The sequence below is a fragment of the Narcine bancroftii genome, chromosome 11, assembly GCF_036971445.1.
Source record: "Narcine bancroftii isolate sNarBan1 chromosome 11, sNarBan1.hap1, whole genome shotgun sequence".
In the NCBI taxonomy this organism is placed as follows: domain Eukaryota; kingdom Metazoa; phylum Chordata; class Chondrichthyes; order Torpediniformes; family Narcinidae; genus Narcine; species Narcine bancroftii.
The window spans coordinates 101832357-101851050 of NC_091479.1; the positions used below are offsets into that span (position 1 = coordinate 101832357).

At 37.8% G+C, this 18694-nt stretch overlaps 1 protein-coding gene and 1 non-coding gene across 5 annotated transcripts in view; one reads left to right on the forward strand and one right to left on the reverse strand.

The window, feature by feature from the left end:
* The window catches only part of cep290 (centrosomal protein 290), a 110104-nt gene that overhangs the window by 18877 nt on the left and 72533 nt on the right, over positions 1-18694 (forward strand). For 3 of the 4 annotated variants that reach the window (XM_069904309.1, XM_069904308.1, XM_069904307.1), the window contains 7 exons: positions 5789-5951; positions 7790-7890; positions 7986-8073; positions 10686-10792; positions 12182-12700; positions 14592-14684; positions 18441-18525. In XM_069904309.1, coding sequence (XP_069760410.1) covers positions 5789-5951; positions 7790-7890; positions 7986-8073; positions 10686-10792; positions 12182-12700; positions 14592-14684; positions 18441-18525 — 1156 coding nt within the window. The remainder of the gene's footprint in view (positions 1-5788; positions 5952-7789; positions 7891-7985; positions 8074-10685; positions 10793-12181; positions 12701-14591; positions 14685-18440; positions 18526-18694) is intronic. The other variant, XM_069904310.1, reaches the window with a different exon arrangement.
* Positions 2087-2167, reverse strand: LOC138746395 (U4 spliceosomal RNA). The gene has a single exon (XR_011346934.1). It is a non-coding gene; the product is annotated as a U4 spliceosomal RNA (small nuclear RNA).

The window sequence follows — 18694 nt, forward strand, 5'->3', positions numbered from 1 at the left end:
CTTTTTTCTCCCATTCTCTAAAGGAAAGGTTATCTATTGTAAAAGGGATTAACTGATTTTGCGTCAGTATTAGTTTTGGTAATTGGTAATTTGTTTTATTCCTTTCTACATGAATCTTCTTCCAAATATTGAGCAGATGATGTAATACTGGAGAATTCCTACGTTGTACCAATTTTTCATCCCATTTATATAATATATGTTCAGGTATCTATTTTATCTAGTTCTAATCTAGTCCAATCTGGCTTTTCCCTTGTTTGATAAAAATCTGATAGGTATCTTAATTGTGCGGCTCTATAATAATTTTTAAAGTTTGGCAGTTGTAAGCCTCCTTGTTTATACCATTCTGTTAATTTATCTAGTGCTATCCTCGGTTTCCCCCCTTTCCATAAAAATTTCCTTATTATTTTCTTTAACTCCTTGAAGAATTTCTCCATCAAGTGTATTGGCAATGCCTGAAATAGGTATTGTATCCTTGGAAAAATGTTTATTTTAATACAGTTTATCCTTCCTATTAGTGTTAATGGTAAGTCTTTCCAATGCTCTAAGTCGACCTATAATTTTTTCATTAGTGGATAATAATTGAGTTTATATAGATGGCCGAGGTTTTTATTTATTTGTATACCTAGGTATCTTATTGCTTGCATTTGCCATCTGAATGGTGATTCTTTCTTAAATTTTGAGAAATCCGCATTATTCATTGGCATTGCTTCACTTTTATTTGCGTTAATCTTGTAACCCGACACTTCTCCATATTCCTTCAATTTCTTATGTAATTCTTTTATTGATAATTCTGGTTCTGTTAAGTATACTATAACGTCATCTGCAAATAAACTGATTTTATATTCCTTGTCTTATTTTTATCTCTTTTATTTTATTTTCTGTTCTTATCAATTCTGCTAGTGGTTCTATAGCTAACGCGAACAATAAGGGTGATAGTGGGCATCCCTGCCTTGTTGATCTGCTTAAGTTAAATTGCTTTGATATATATCCATTTACTGTCACTTTCGCCAATGGCCCCTTATATAATGCTTTAATCCAATTAATATACTTCTCTGGTAAACTGAATTTTTGTAATACTTTGAATAAATATTTCCATTCTACTCTGTCAAAGGCCTTCTCTGCGTCTAAAGCAACTGCTACTGTTGGAGCTTTATTCCCTTCTACTGCATGAATTAAGTTAATAAATTTAAAAATATTGTCTGTTGTTCGTCCTTTTTTTTTAATAAATCCAGTTTGGTCTAGATTTACTATTTTAGGTACATAATCAGCTAATCTGTTTGCTAATAGTTTAGCTATTATCTTATAATCTGTGCTAAGTAAAGATATTGGTCTATATGACGCTGGTGCGAGTGGATCTTTCCCTGTCTTTGGTATTACTGTAATTATTGCTGTTTTGCATGAATCTGGTAAGCTTTGTGTTTTATCAATCTGGTTGATTACTTCCAGGAGGGGAGGAATTAATAAATCTTTAAATGTTTTATAGAATTCTATTGGGAATCTATCCTCTCCTGGTGTTTTATTATTTGGTAGTTTTTTTATTATCTCTTGTATTTCTACTATTTCAAATGGTTCTGTTAATTTATTTTGTTCCTCTGTTTGTAATTTTGGTAGTTCAATTTTAGTTAAAAATTCATCTATTTTGTCTTCTGTCCCTTCGTTTTCAGTTTGGTATAATTGTTCGTAGAATTCTCTGAAGTTTTCATTAATCTCCGTTGGATTATATGTGATTTGTTTGTCTTTTTTCCTTGATGCCAATACCATTCTCTTAGTTTGTTCTGTCTTAAGCTGCCATGCTAGAATTTTGTGCATTTTTTCTCCTAGTTCATAATATTTCTGTTTTGTCTTCATTATGTTCTTCTCCACCTTATATGTTTGTAGTGTTTCATATTTTATTTTTTTTATCTGTCAATTCTCTTCTTTTAGTTGTGTCTTCCTTCATTGCTAATTCTTTTTCTATATTTACTATTTCCTTTTCCAACTGCTCTGTTTCCTGATTGTAGTCCTTCTTTATCTTGGTTACATAACTTATTATTTGCCCTCTGATGAACGCTTTCATTGCGTCCCATAGTATAAACTTATCTTTCACTGATTCCGTATTTATTTCAATAAGCAATAATCGCGCCTCGGGTAAACCTCATCGGCTACGATACTGCCACTGCGCAAAGCTATTCCGTATTTATTTCAAAGTACATTTTAATTTGTCTTTCAATGAATTCTCTAAAATCCTGCCTTTTAAGTAGCATGGAGTTTAATCTCCATCTATACATTCTTGGAGGGATGTCCTCTAACTCTATTGTCAATATCAGGGGTGAGTGGTCCGATAATATTCTAGCTTTATATTCTGTTTTTCTTCCTCTGTCTTGCATACGAGCTGATAACAGGAATAGGTCTATTCTTGAGTATCTTTTATGTCTACCCGAATAATATGAATATTCCTTTTCATTTGGGTGTTGTTTCCTCCATATATCCAAAAGTTGCATTTCTTGCATCGATTTAATTATAAATTTGGTTACTTTGTTCTTTCTGTTAATTTTTTTTCCCAGTTTTATCCATGTTTGAATCCAAATTAAGGTTGAAATCCCCTCTATTAGTATGTTCCCTTGCGTGTCTGCTATCTTCAAAAAAATATCTTGCATAAATTTTTGATCTTCTTCGTTAGGTGAATATACATTAAGCAAATTCCAAAACTCCGAATATATCTGACATTTTATCATTACATATCTCCCTGCTGGATCTATTATTTCCTCTTCTATTTTAATTGGTACATTTTTACTGATTAATATAGCTACTCCTCTAGCTTTTGAATTATATGACGCTGCTGTTACATGTCCTACCCAATCTCTCTTTAATTTCTTGTGCTCCATTTCAATTAAATGTGTTTCTTGCACGAATGCTATATCAATTTTTTCTTTTTTCAGTAAATTTAGCAGTTTCTTCCTTTTGATTTGGTTATGTATTCCGTTAATATTTAAAGTCATATAGTTCAGCGTAGCCATTTCATACTTTGTTTATCTTTCCTTTCCGTTTCCTCATCATCACCTTTCCTTCTTATCCATTTCTGCTTTCTTGTTTTGAACACTTTATACGACAACATTTCTAAAACATCAAACATTTCCCTTATTCTCCTATCTAAAATTTCTTTAACCCCATTATCCCCTCCCCTTCCTGAGTTGCCCTTTATCCCTTGTCGGGCAACCACATCTCCCCTCTCCATTTGGATTTGCGAATTCACTCGCAAGCGTCAACTGCCAGCCCCCCCAGAAAAGATTTCAATTTTCATATATAACAAAGGTCACTCTCTTAATTCCCTCCTTACTTCCTCTGTTCCCTTTCATTCCCTTATTAATTCTTATCTATACTCTATATATTTTCCTTTAAATACGGATACACTCATGTACACACATATATACATACACACACACACACACACACACACACACACACACACACACACACACACACACACACACACACACACACACACACACACACACACACACACACACATATACCCATATACACACATACATATAGTTTGTGGTCATTTTTACTCTCTTTACATGTCTTCATCTCTCTGCCTGTTTTGTAGTTGTTCTGCAAATGTTCATGCTTCCTCCGGATCCGAGAATAGTTGGTTTTGCTGCCCTGGAATAACTATTTTAAGTACCGCTGGGTACTTTAGCATAAATTTATATCCTTTTTTCCATAGGATCGTTTTTGCTGTATTGAACTCCTTTCTCTTCTTCAGGAGTTCAAAACTTATGTCTGGATAGAAAAAATTTTTTTGACCTTTGTATTCCAGTGGCTTATTGTCTTCTCTTATTTTCTTTGTTGCTTTCTCCAATATATTTTCTCTTGTATATCTTAAGAATTTTACTAAGATGGATCTTGGTTTTTGTTGTGGCTGTGGTTTCGGGGCTAATGTTCTATGTGCCCTTTCTATTTCCATTTCTTCCTGTAATTCTGGTCTTCCTAGGACCCTGGGGATCCAATCTTTTATAAATTCTCTCATATTCTTGCCTTCTTCATCTTCCTTAAGGCCCACTATCTTTATATTATTTCTTCTATTATAATTTTCCATTATATCTATCTTCTGAGCTAACAGCTCTTGTGTCTCTTTAACTTTTTTATTAGATTCTTCTAATTTCTCTTTTAAGTCCTCTACTTCCATTTCTACGGCTGTTTCTCGTTCTTCCACCTTGTCCACTCTTTTTCCTATATCTGACATGACCATCTCTATTCTATTCATTTTTTCTTCTGCACTTTTAATTCTTTTTATTTCACTAAATTCTTGTAATTGCCATTCTTTTACTGATTCCATATATTCTTTAAAAAAATATATATCCATTGTCTTGCCTTTCCCTTCTTCTTCCATTTCTCTATGTTCTTCTTCTTCTGGGTTGGTCATCTGTTGTTTCCTTGTTTTCTTTTTACTCTCTTCTTTCTTGTTCTCGTTGTTTTCTATGTTCTCTTCCTGTTGTGTTGTAGCTGTCATTCTCAGCTGTGGAGATCGACTCCTCAGCTGTTCCCCCCTCCCGTCAGTGTTTTTGTTTCATGCGCGGTTGCGCACTTTTACTTGGCTCCGCGAGCCATTTTTGTAGTCCCGAGCTCGGGACTTCCACTGACCTGAGGGAGCGGGCTTCTCTCTCCACGGCGGGCCTCCTCGGACGGGTAAGGCCTTCACCTTCTTCTTCCGACCTTCTTCTTCTTCCCGTTGCTTTCGACTTTTCTTTCTTCGCTGCCATTTTCTTCCCACCTTTACTTTCACTTTGTTTTAATTTTTATTCTTGTACTTTTGTGTTTTGTGTATTTTTTTTAAACTTTTCCGGAGAGGGCTGGAGTTCCCTGACCGGCCACTACTCCATCACGTAACTCCACATCGTCAACATTTCTAATGATAAAGCCTGTGAAGTTGAATATTCCAGAGATTCACTACCCCCTGCTTCTCTTTGTCTTGGCTGAGATATTTCTACCAATGGGAAGAAAAAATATCTCAGTTTAGGGTCAGAGACCTGAATCATTAACTGCTTGTCTTTCCACAGATGTTACCTGATCTGTTAAATTTTTCCAGCAGTTTCTGTTTCAATTCATGTTTCTAGCATCCGTATTTTTTTCCCAACTCACCAATGATTCTGTTTTGAATTACTTGTCTTTGTTTCCAAATCCTTTCATGGTTTTCACCTCCTTGCAATCTTCTCCCGCCTTGTTCGTTTTCCAGAATTTCTCTGTTTGCCAACCAATTTTTCACCATCATTTCTTCATCAATTGACTTGTGTATTTTAACAATACATTGTATAATTAAACTTTGGTTTGATAATGTTATTTTATCTCAATGATAATACAGTCAGGTCTGAGTTGAAAGGTTTAAGTTCCGTTGCAACAGTTTGAGCACATAATTAAATGTAACTGTTTATTGTAGCACTGAGAGAGTGCCACACTGTTGGAAGAGTCACCTTTTAGCTGAGAAGTTAAGACCGTTTTTGCCCTATCAATGTCATGGAATCTTTAAGTAAAAAAGTTATTCAACGCCAGAACTTTTGTTTCATCCTATTTCACTAAAAAGTAGATTTTTGTGTTCATTATCTCATTGTTTTTCAGACACCTATCTGAATTCAAAGGAATGGTCATTAAACCCTGCATCACAGACTTAGAAGGAAATGTGCAACATTAGATTTTTGGCACCTTTAATTTCTTGCCCTGAGACTTAACTCCAATAAGACACAATCCTATCTTATTCTTGGATAACTAAAAGGAACTATTTATGTTGACAATTTTTCTCCTTTACTAGGGTATATATGGATTGGAAAATGCTGTTGCAGAGATTAAGGAATGCAAGAATAATATCAAAGTGCGAGATCGTCAAATTGAAGCAATGACGAAGGAAATCAACGTGCTTGAATTGAAGATCAATGATCTTTTGGATGAAAATGAAAATTTGCGAGAACAGTTGGGTGGGTACCATTTAGGAGCTCTCTGTGGAATAGGGCACTGGAGCGTAGCACTAGATTACTATCATAGGTAGCTCAGATTAACATTTACCAAAGTTTTGGTGGGGAAATTATTGGTGTGCCTTGGCATTCTTTTTTTTTAAATCTAATTTTATTCAAGCCACTTTATGGTAGCTGTAGGTAAGCTACTAATTTTCTTGGTTTGTCCTTTGATATGATACAATATGATGCCTTTATTGTCATTTAAGACCAGACTGTAAAACAGTACGCAGAAAGAAACAAAATAACATTCCTCCAAACCATAATGCTACCTACACTACGAGATTACACAAAAATAATGTAGACAACACAAGACAAAACAAAAGAAAAAAACTATGCGACACTGAAACACACCTACACAGAGTTGCATAGTGACTTAAAAAAATACAGTGCAAACAATACAGTAAAAGATGAAAAGTCACAGTAGAGACAATTTACATTTTCATAGACTTAGATTTTAAAGAGTGTAGTAGCTTAAAGTGAAGAACCACCACGTGGTTCACATGTCAATACAGGCTCGCAAGCTTTGGCACAATAGTGATTGAGAGACCCAACGACCTCCTCACCAACCCCACCATCCGCCGCAGGGCCCCTCTCTCCAAGACGGCACAGCCTGTAGAACCTCCAGGTTGGCACTTGACACGGCCACTCCAGGCTCCCCGACACTTTCACCACACAACACGCAGACCTCCAGATCCTCCCAGCCAGACACACGATTCAGGCCTTTCCTGCACACCTCCGTAAAGCACGCCACCTCAGCCACCGGCAGTAAACGACATCGAAGTCTGGAGGCCTGCTCCCCACAACAGAGGCCCGATCACCGCAGCAGACCTGGCTGCGCAGCCCCATAGCTTTCTTCAACCTTACTTCACTGCTGCAGCCACTGTCGCGCTGCCATCATCATTATAAAAGATGACTAGCATAAAAAATTACTGTGTAATCAAGAACTTCGGTAAAAATGAAAAAGCTGAATATTTTAAATTCAGAGAGTTTACAGAATGTGTCGATGTAGGTTTCTAGCTATCCTGCATGAAACTAATTAGCAAGGAGGTGGTGATCAAAAATCTGAAGATGCTGAATTTTCTGTTTTGAATAAAGATGGTACTCCAACCACCACAAGTAATTAGAAAAGCATACAGAATACTGCTCTATGTTGCAAAAGGAGTATAAAAGTAGGGAGGACTTACTACAAATGTTCAAGCTATGGATGAGACCAGACATTGAGCGCTATCTTAAAGTTTTGTCTCTTAAGGGGAGTTAAACTTGCAATGAAGCGAGCTCAGAGACATTCTCTAGATTCATTCCTGGGATGCATTATAATTGTTGAATTTCCTGTACACAAATGTGTAGTTCTTGTCCGAATTCTTGGTTACAATTTCAATTCAATTTTAAAAATGTCTACACAGCCCTGTTGTGTCAGCCGTTCCAAGAAAACATGTTCCAGTGTTAATATCGTTGTGGGTCCACAGCAGCTGTGAGGTATCCCTGCTGATCTTCCAGCTTATCCTGATTAATGCCACAGAGATCAAGTGTCATTTTGTTTTCTGATTCTGATATTACTTAAGTGAGTAAAGTATGTGCTATAGGATTTTAGGCATGTTTTTCAGTGTTTAACATGAAAAGAAGAATGCGAGTGTACAAATAAACAGTCAGTGCCACCAAATTTAGCACTGTCATTCGAACTATTTCAAATCGTGAAGATTATTCTGCCAACACTTTCTTTAAGTGGCTTTTGTTGTTGGAGAATGTTGGTGCAAGAGCTTTGTTTCACCAACACCTAATGCAAAATAACTTTCATTTAGGCCTTGGAACAAAAGAATTTGTCGATTTGACTGAATTTAAGCAAAGGGAAAACTTAAGACAACAGCAGTTTCAGGCTGAGAACCAGATCCTACTAAAAGAGGTTGGTTATTTCTTCTAGTCTGCCTTGATGATTGGCTTCAATGTAACATTTGATTCATTGATAAGTCCAAAATGGAATAATACTTCCAATTTCAGATAGAACGCCTAGAGGAAGAAAGATTAGTGTTAAAGAGGCAGATTCGCAGGATGGCCCAAGAGAAAGGCATGCGGGCAGGTTCTGCAGGTAAGTTTTATACTTTGTTTTCATTGCTTAGTGGTGCATTATCAACTTTGTTGCTATTTGGAGAACTATTACCTACACAGAAAAGGAAGAATCATTATAAATGGGTAATTTTCAAGTTGGAAAAATGTGATCAATGAAATTAATTTTTTTTCAATTTAGACATGAAGCACGGTAATAAACCCTTTCAGTCCACAATTACACCCAATTCACCTACACCCCTGGTACGTTTTTCGAACAGTGAGAGGAAGCTGGAGCCCCTGGGGAAAATCCACACAGACGTGAGGAGAATGTACACTCCTTACAAACAGTGCGGGATTCAAACCCCGGTCCTGATCGCTGGCACTGTAAAGATGTTGCTCGAACCACTACGCCAACTGTGCCGCCCTATTGAGTGTTTCCAGCATTGTCTGTTTTTATGCAAGGTAGCTTTGCAACCACCACAAATAATTGAGAAGGCAAACAGAATACCCCTCTGTGTTGCATAAGGATTATGAAAGTAAGGAGATCTTGCTACAAATTTTCAGTCTTCAGATGAAACCATACATGGAGCACAGTATAAAAGTTTTGTTCCTCAAGGATGGAACCAGCTCAGAGAAGTTTTCTAGATTCATTCCTGGGACGCAGGAGTTATTTTTTTATTCATTCATGGAACATGGGCTACACAAGCTGAGCCAGCATTTAATTTTTTGTTCCTAATTTTGCTCGAGAAGGAGGTGGTGCTGTCTTAAACTGCTGCAATCTTTGAAGTGTGGGTGTACCCACAATTCTCCCTCCCTTCCCAGTTTCCCTCCCACCCCCACCTCATCAAGGTAATCTACCAGAATCATTGTCTGAAGAGGGCACGCAAATCATTGAGGACATCTTTCACCCTGTACACAGAATCTTTCAGCTGCTTCCTTGGGGTATCAGAAACGGCACCACCAAGCTGAGGCACAGCTTCTTCCCCTGGGCAGTGAGAATGCTGAACAACCAAAGGAACTCCTCACACTGACCAGATGAGACTCATGTGCAAAACAGTACTTATTTATTTATTTGTATTGGTTAAATACTTGACCTGCATATGTCTTGTTTGTATGGGTGTTATATCTTGTTGCTTGTCTGCGATCCACCAAAGATCAGAGAATGCTGTGTCGTCAGGTTTTACTTGTACAATCAGATGACAATAAACTTGACTACTTGAATTCTGTCAGGTAGGAAGTTCCAGGATTTTGATGTAATGATACTGAAGGAACGGTGATGTATTTCCAAGTCAGGTTGTAGTTGCCTCATAAGGGAAGGTGAGCAAATTAGAAGAGATTATTTTGAGGGGACATAATCAAGAATGAAAGGATGTTTCCCCTTGTGGGGGAATCTGGAACCATGGGATATAGTTTCTGATTAAAGGGTTGTCCTTTTATGGATGTGAGGAATTTTTTTCTCTCAATGGGTTTTGAATCTTAGGAATTCTTACCTCCAAGTTAGTCATAGAGTTTAATTTCCCAGAAACATGCTGACCAAGTTGTATAGCTGCGCTAATCCTTTTTGTCAGCATTTAGACGATGTCCTTCTGAGCCCTTCCATTCCATGAACCTATCCAAATGTCTTTTAAACATTGCAACTCGTCTCTACAACGGCAGCCCGTTCCATGTACCCACCACACACCGCATGGAAAAATTTGAGCTTCCAATCTTTTTAAATCTTTAAACTCTCACCTTAAACTTTAGTTTAGACTCCTCTAACCTAGGGAAAAGACTATGACTATGCTCTGCAACGTATGATTTTATAGACCTTCATAAGGTCACCCATCAACCTCTTACTCTCCAGGGGAAAATGTTCCAGCCTATCTATTCTTTCATAACTGAAGTCCTTCAGTCCCGAATACAGTTGAGGAGATTGAATTGTGAATCTATTCAAAGCGAAGTTTTTTGGGACCCCATAATCGAAAGTTATGGAGAACAGATAGGACTGCAGAGCTGAGGCGAAGTTTAAATTCACTGTTGTTATTTAGCTACCTCTGCTTAGATTGCTTGTGTGAAATTTGCATGAATAGTCATGACTGGAGGAAAAACTTCCCCATAAATCTGTTAGATTTCTTAAAGAAAGTTTGCTGGACTGCTCCATCAGGTGAACATATATGAATCTCTTTAAAAAGGGAATTGATTTGGTAATTCCCTGTCAATTTGGTTTGGTAGCTTACTGTGAGGTAAATGATTGGGATTGATTCTGTACATAGATTTATATGTAATGTGGACGATGGGTGTTGATCCAGTTCTGGGGTGAGGTACCAATCAGGAATTTAGTTTCCTGAGCAATGAAGGACTTTGATTTGATACACAAGCTTGTGGGAGGATATTTTGTAAATTAATTAATGTGTTACCATATTTGATGTATTAACATCAATCTAAACTAGAAAGACCCTTACTTCTACACCAACTGCAATGTTATGGAGAAATAATCCAGCTCTTATGAAGGATATTTCTGTTTCCTTTGCTCTTCAGATATTCTCGCCTTCATAAGTTAATTTTGCTTATTTTATGATAGGTTGTTCCTCTGAGCCCAGTCAATGACATACCACATCTCAGTTAATGCAGTGTTACCATAAAAACTGGTAGTTACTATATTATGTCTTTTAGGACTTTCGTCAGATGATTTGGGGTTGGTGGATCGGTTTACTGATGGTGAGGCACCCTCTAAAGGAACAGTCATGTTGCGCATGTCTGCTTTGGAGTTAAAGAATATGGTAGTAACTTTTACTTTATTAATTCTAGAAAATGTATTGAAATTGTGATCAATTGCATATCTCAATATATGTATTCTCCCACCTCTTCTATGGGGATAAGGCCAGAATTTACTATGTTTGAATTAAATACCTACTCACTCTTTTCAGTGGGCAATTAAGGGTTAACCATATTCTTGTGTTGGTCTGTGAATTTGTACTGTATATAACCCAAACTGGTAAAAATAGCAGATTTCCTTTTTTGAAGACATTACTAAAGCATACATATTTTCACAATGACTTAATAATTTTCTTTTCTCCATTACCTGTACAAGATTTTAATTCCAGAGAATTACTTAGCAGTTAAATTTGGTGACAGTCAGATGGGATTTAAATTGTTCAGTTAACCATATAACCATTTACGGAGCAGAAACAGTCCATGTCAGCCTTTTGAGTCCGCACCGGTTCACTAGAACAACTCCACTAGCTCAAACCTCCCACTCACCGCCAATAACCCTCCAACCCCCTCACCTCCATGTACACATCCAACCTTCTCTTTAATGACAGAAGGGACCCTGACGCAACTATCTCATTCGGAAGTTCATTCCATTCTGCCACCACTCGCTGAGTGAAAAAGCCACCTCTAATGTTTATCCTAAAGTGTTGCCCCCTTACCCTTAACTCATGGCCTCTTGTTCCTACCTCCCCTGCCCTCAGTGGAAAGAGTCTGTTTATGTCTAGTCTATCTATTCCTTTCATAATTTATTTTTTTTTCCACAAGCCTCACTACCTAACCATACTACTTTCTGAGAAGCATAAAAACATTAAACTCTCAGGTAAATTTTGGCAAAAAGAAAGTCCACAATGTTCTCTCCAACTTCACCGGGCAGTTTATTTGTTCCCCTCTGATTGCCACAACCCTGTTAATAGATTACTATATTGATGTATTTCCACTAAGGGCTGTAAAGCCTATCCAATTGGTATCTCTTCTGCTCCAAGCAGTGAATGGCAATAGTGAAAGAATGGGACCAAATCACCCAACTATTTTCACAAAACAATTTCATATGAGAAAATGATTTCAAAGATATTTATTTCTCATCCAGCCACGTCTCCAATATTGAAGGCATTTAAGATTAGCTGCTTATTTATGAGCATTTGAGCTGTAATTTCTAAAATGAGCCAGCCTACAATATTTGGCATACTGAATGACAAAATGTTATAATCTAGTTCCTGAATGACATGTGAAAAGTAAATTTGTAGTGCTAATCTTATAAAAATGAATCATCAATGATTATTAATTGTATAGTGTAATTTTGCAGTATTTTTCTCTCTCTTTTGAAAAGTTTTTAGTGCTGCAATAGGGTGATGAGGAAACATTAAATTTAGAATTGGATCTGCTCTGTTTTGATACAGGACAATGATAGAAACAGCGGTTTTGATGACAAATCAAGAAGAAGCTTTGCTGTTGAATCGCGTGACGCTGAGAACTATAGGGCTCAGGCATTGAGGCAAATATCCAGCCAGATCTCAGTTATTCTTCAAAGATCTATAGCACAGTCAGAAAGTTCGCAAAAACAGTTGAGGAGTTCTCAAAATTCTTTGTCTTCCAAGGGAGCAAGGCAGTCTTTGTTCTTAACAAAAGTGACTGAACATTTTGAAAAGGAAAAACCTGTTGAGAAGTTGCAAGCTGATCAATATGAACTGGAAGCTCCTGCTCAGTCATCACAGGCCATTTTTGCAGAGCTGTCAGAGACACCAGCCAATCAAACAGCAGTGCCACTTGTGGAAGCAGATGTTACCAAGTTTGAGAGTATTCAGTCAGTGCAGGCAATCCGTTCTACTAAGGCAGCAGAAAACCTTTCGACAATTGACGACCCATTAGATGATCTTGTAGAACAATTAAGAATAGAACTATCAAGTCTTAAATCACAGGTTGGATTATTTGAACTTCTGTGAAAGGTTTCCAATTCAGCTAATGCAGGGTTTCCCAACCAGGGGTGCGAGATAACATTTCATTTTTTTTGTTTATATTAAGTCCTATATATTCAAGAAAAAAAAAGGAGTATCAATATATTTATTTAAAGTTCACATTAAAGATGGGGGTGTCCTCTTTTTTTCACTATTCAATAGAATGAGATTCTCTATGTATTTTAGTGTGTTTCGACAAGCTGTTTCCTTTTAAATGGCATCGCCCTATAACTTTTTTTTAATCCGGACATTTAAAATGGATGAAAATTTAATTTTTTTGTAGGAGTTATGCAATTTTAAATTTGTTGTAATGTTTTTTCTTTTCCATATATTTCATTTTTGTTTATATATTATTAAAAATTGATTATACAAATTTGTTTTGGTCACCTCCACCTTTATTCTTAAATAAACTATTACTTTCAGGGGTGCGAGAATATATTAAAATTTTTTAGGGGTGGGGAGCATAAAAAAGGTTGGGAACCACTGAGCTAATGCTATACAACTTGTTCAATATTACCAATGTATATTTTCTACCATAGAACATGAATGTATAAGTTTACAGCTTAGAAATGTCTTTTCTAAAGAAGCTGCACTTTTCTAAATTGTTTTCTGTTAAATTCTTGCAAGTAAATTTACAAAAGACCATCAAATAATAATGAGTTCCTCAAACTTTGATTTGCTTTGTCCCTCCTTCTGCCCAGTTGTATTTTTTTTCTGTAATTGATGTCTTATAGTTTTCATTTTGGAAAATAAAAATAGTTTGAAAGTTGCACTGTAGATATAGGAAAGATTTAGGGAGAAATAGACTAGAAAGCATGGACAAGTTAGACTAACCCTAACTCTGACTCAAAGAAGCTTCTCATCTGCCGTGGTTGGATAACTCAGAAATGCACAAGACTTGCAATTCAGAACTTGCGAAGTAACAGTAGGTTAAATGTTGGTGATTTTCCTCTTCACGGACCTTACTCTTTACCTCTTAACCTTATCATTTAAAAGGTCAGTTCTTTTTTCATAAGTATAGACCCTCAATTCTGGTATCTTGAGAAACAAGTAAATTCATCTTCTTCAATGCCTCAATTCCCTATTTTTTTTAATCATATGAGGGGCTATAATATCCTATTTTGTGTGTGTTTTTGTTCCAGCTGTAGTTACACCAAACTGGTATGTTTAATGTAACATTTCTGCTTTCCAATCTTATCTTTTTGGAAATGAACTCTTGTGCATGTTTTTTTCCACTTTCAAGGCCTGAATGATTCTGTATAGCAATTACTTTTACTAATCTCTAGTATTGTATGTGCATCTGTATCTTTGGATCCCTTTGCCTGTTTTCTAAGCAATTCCTTCCTTTTTTTGTCTTATAAAAGTTTAAGTTCACAATGGAATTTTTAATCCATTGTAAAATCTTGAGCAACCTGGGAACGGGATGGAAAATAATTGTTACAAAGCTATCGTAAATTCAAGCACTGAGCAGTTGTCTAATTTCATAATCAACCTGTCTTAAATGTATGTTCAGTCCAAGCTACCAGTATGATCTCAAGTTTGAATTCATGTTTCAAGTCCAGTGAGAAAGTTAGTTCTGTGAGCAATCCATCTTACAAGTCATTGCACAACAATAAAAACACAATGCAGAGTATCAGAGAGATAGCAGTTGGAACAGAGCAGAGGCAGCATTATTCTACTGGTGTGATGTTTGTTCAAGAGCCTGATTACAGCAGGAATGAAGCTGTCTTTGAATCAGGACTACTCATGAAAGAGCTAAATCTGTCATTAAAAATATGCTTAACTTGGGTAGAAATCTTTTTCAGGGATTTAATGAATATTTAAGTGTATTCTAACTGAATTAATGTATCTCTAGAATCGACAGATGCGCAAAGAATTATTGAACAAGGAAGGAGAATACCAGAATGCTCAATTTGAGCTTACCAAAATCAACAAACAAATGATTCAGGTAGTATAATGTTCTTAATAAAGTGTAAAGTTGTTTAAACGTGTTGGATTACAACTGACCATATTCTATGAGAAAGTACCTTGGCAAAACATGTCAATGAATATTGAGGATCAAAAGTGTGAATGTGGCTCACACTGAGATTAGCACAAAAGGATTTTATTTTAATCTATGTGGAGAAGTAAAAGTGTGAGCCCTGCCAATAATTAACATATGAAATAGTTTTATTGGGTGGGGGGGTGGGTTTAGATGAGTTTGATTTATCAGGGACATACTTTGTGGATTGACAGTTTTTTTACTTTATTAATACTAGGTACCCCCAAAAAACAACTAATGGTGATAATAAATTTACGAGGACCTTTTCCATCAGAAGTGAAGGATCTGCCACCCGAATGTGAGCAGATCTTTTGTGTGGTCGTGCAAGTGGTGCATCGTCCAAAACATTGTTACAGCATTTTACCAAAGCTGCTCACAACCCTGGCATCCAAGGGAGCTCCAAATGGGTGGAAGTTTTCAACATTATCTCAGTTGGGGCAAAATTTTTAAAATCCTTTCCATTCACCTTGCTGTGGGTCTGACACATTAGATTTTAGGAAGCTCAGGAGTTCAATCACCAATGTGCAAGTGGCCCACAGCAGATCATTTAAATTATTTTTGACCGTCAAGTAGTATTTAAGTGTTGATCACACTGTGAATGGAAATTCCACAAAGGCAAGGTTGGTAATTTCCCTGAAAAATATTGCAAAATCCCTTTACTTTTTATGGCAATTCATCAGATTTTCCTGCTGTCAGATTGATAAATTACCATGGCAGGATTTAAACAGTAACTCAAGAGTTGCATGTCTGGGCTTAGCATCAAAAGCATAGTAATATCAGGCACATGGATGAAAAAAATTGGGTTATGACGGAGGGAGAGTTGAGCTTTTTTTTGGGTCGGTGTATCTAGGTCGGCTCAACATTGAGGGCCGAAGGATATATACTGTGCTGCAATGTTCTATTCCTATTAAAAGTAGTATGCATCGAGGAAATTTGGTTATAGGTTGTGTGACTAAAGCCCAACTGATGTCACATTATACTGAAGGGCTTTAGGTTGCCAATATAAGAGAAAATAAAAGAGATACAGGAATATTAGAGCGAGCACCACCATGCTAAGGAACAATTTCTTTCCACAGGCAGTGAGAATGGTGAACGACCAAAGGAACTGCTCACACTATCCATATGAGACTCTCATATTCATGAAGCAATATTTATCTGTTTATTTGTGTAGATGAAATACTTGCCCTGCATATATATATATATATATCTTCTTTGGCTTGGCTTTGCGGACGAAGATTTATGGAGGGGGTAAATGTCCACGTCAGCTGCAGGCTCGTTTGTGGCTGACAAGTCCGATGTGGGACAGGCAGACACGGTTGCAGCGGTTGCAGGGGAAAATTGGTTGGTTGGGGTTGGGTGTTGGGTTTTTCCTCCTTTGCCTTTTGTCAGTGAGGTGGGCTCTGCGGTCTTCTTCAAAGGAGGTTGCTGCCCGCCGAACTGTGAGGCGCCAAGAGATATATATATATATATATATATATATATACATTGTTTGTATATATTCTCCCAGAATCACAGTGCGGCTTTCGCGCTAACAGAGGAACCACTGACATGGTCTTTGCCCTCAGACAGCTCCAAGAAAAGTGTAGAGAACAAAACAAAGGACTCTACATCACCTTTGTTGACCTCACCAAAGCCTTCGACACCGTGAGCAGGAAAGGGCTTTGGCAAATACTAGAGCGCATCGGATGTCCCCCAAAGTTCCTCAACATGATTATCCAACTGCACGAAAACCAACAAGGTCGGGTCAGATACAGCAATGAGCTCTCTGAACCCTTCTCCATTAACAATGGCGTGAAGCAAGGCTGTGTTCTCGCACCAACCCTCTTTTCAATCTTCTTCAGCATGATGCTGAACCAAGCCATGAAAGACCCCAACAATGAAGACGCTGTTTACATCCGGTACCGCACGGATGGCAGTCTCTTCAATCTGAGGCGCCTGCAAGCTCACACCAAGACACAAGAGAAACTTGTCCGTGAACTACTCTTTGCAGATGATGCCGCTTTAGTTGCCCATTCAGAGCCAGCTCTTCAGCGCTTGACGTCCTGCTTTGCGGAAACTGCCAAAATGTTTGGCCTGGAAGTCAGCCTGAAGAAAACTGAGGTCCTCCATCAGCCAGCTCCCCACCATGACTACCAGCCCCCCCACATCTCCATCGGGCACACAAAACTCAAAACGGTCAACCAGTTTACCTATCTCGGCTGCACCATTTCATCAGATGCAAGGATCGACAATGAGATAGACAACAGACTCGCCAAGGCAAATAGCGCCTTTGGAAGACTACACAAAAGAGTCTGGAAAAACAACCAACTGAAAAACCTCACAAAGATAAGCGTATACAGAGCCGTTGTCATACCCACACTCCTGTTCGGCTCCGAATCATGGGTCCTCTACCGGCACCACCTACGGCTCCTAGAACGCTTCCACCAGCGTTGTCTCCGCTCCATCCTCAACATCCATTGGAGCGCTCACACCCCTAACGTCGAGGTACTCGAGATGGCAGAGGTCGACAGCATCGAGTCCACGCTGCTGAAGATCCAGCAGCGCTGGATGGGTCACGTCTCCAGAATGGAGGACCATCGCCTTCCCAAGATCGTATTATATGGCGAGCTCTCCACTGGCCACCGTGACAGAGGTGCACCAAAGAAAAGGTACAAGGACTGCCTAAAGAAATCTCTTGGTGCCTGCCACATTGACCACCGCCAGTGGGCTGATAACGCCTCAAACCGTGCATCTTGGCGCCTCACAGTTTGGCGGGCAGCAGCCTCCTTTGAAGAAGACCGCAGAGCCCACCTCACTGACAAAAGGCAAAGGAGGAAAAACCCAACACCCAACCCCAACCAACCAATTTTCCCTTGCAACCGCTGCAATCGTGTCTGCCTGTCCCGCATCGGACTGGTCAGCCACAAACGAGCCTGCAGCTGACGTGGACTTTTTACCCCCTCCATAAATCTTCGTCCGCGAAGCCAAGCCAAAGAAGGAAGAAAGATATATATATATATATATATATATATATATATATATATATACATTGTTTGTATGTGTGTTATGTCTGGTTGTGTGTCTGCGTGTTTTGTACCGAAGACCGGACAACACTGTTTCATTGAGTTGTACTTGTATAATCAGATGATAATAAACTGGACAATATTCAATTGTTTTGAAATCAGCTCTGACAATTGTAATAAACCTCTGAATTATCCATTAATTCTTGAAATTCATGGTAGTTATGTGGAGAATAGGCAGCAGACCAACAGTTGGAGAGCCGGAGAGAATAGAGACTGGGATAGGCTATTCGGGAGAAAAGAATGGCACAGCTGGGCAAAGGATGAAAATGGATTCTAAGATTTAAACTTTAAAGGAGCAGAAGTAGACGAGGAAACCACAAGCAAAGAAGATGGACAAATGACCCCTTTCATTTATTGAATAAAAGATGACCACATTTAAAAATGTAAAGTTAATTTAGATTTACTCCACCAAAGCCTTGTGTTTATATTTAGCAGGGCTGCAACCTGCTCCATTTTGCATCAATTCCTCTTGAGCCAGAATTCATCTGATGTGTGTGTTCTTTTTTCCTTAGGCTAAGCAATTTACATTCTAAATTAAAGTATGTGTAGAGAGCGAGCTGACATATTCCTGCAGACAAATTAATTTTGTATCATTGTCTAGAATGAATATATTTCCAGAGAACTGGAAGTAAAGGAGAAGGAATTGGAACAAAGGATGACAGAAATTGCTGAGCTGCATTCAAAATGTAAGCCTTTTTCAATCTTCAAAATACATTAAAATTGTTTATAGGAACATCTGTACTGAAAAAAGTCAAACTTTTCTTCTTTGATTATATTTGCTAGATCTTTTGATATATGCCCAATAGTAAACAATGCACTATGTTTTATGTGTACGTTCTGTGTAACTGTTAGCTA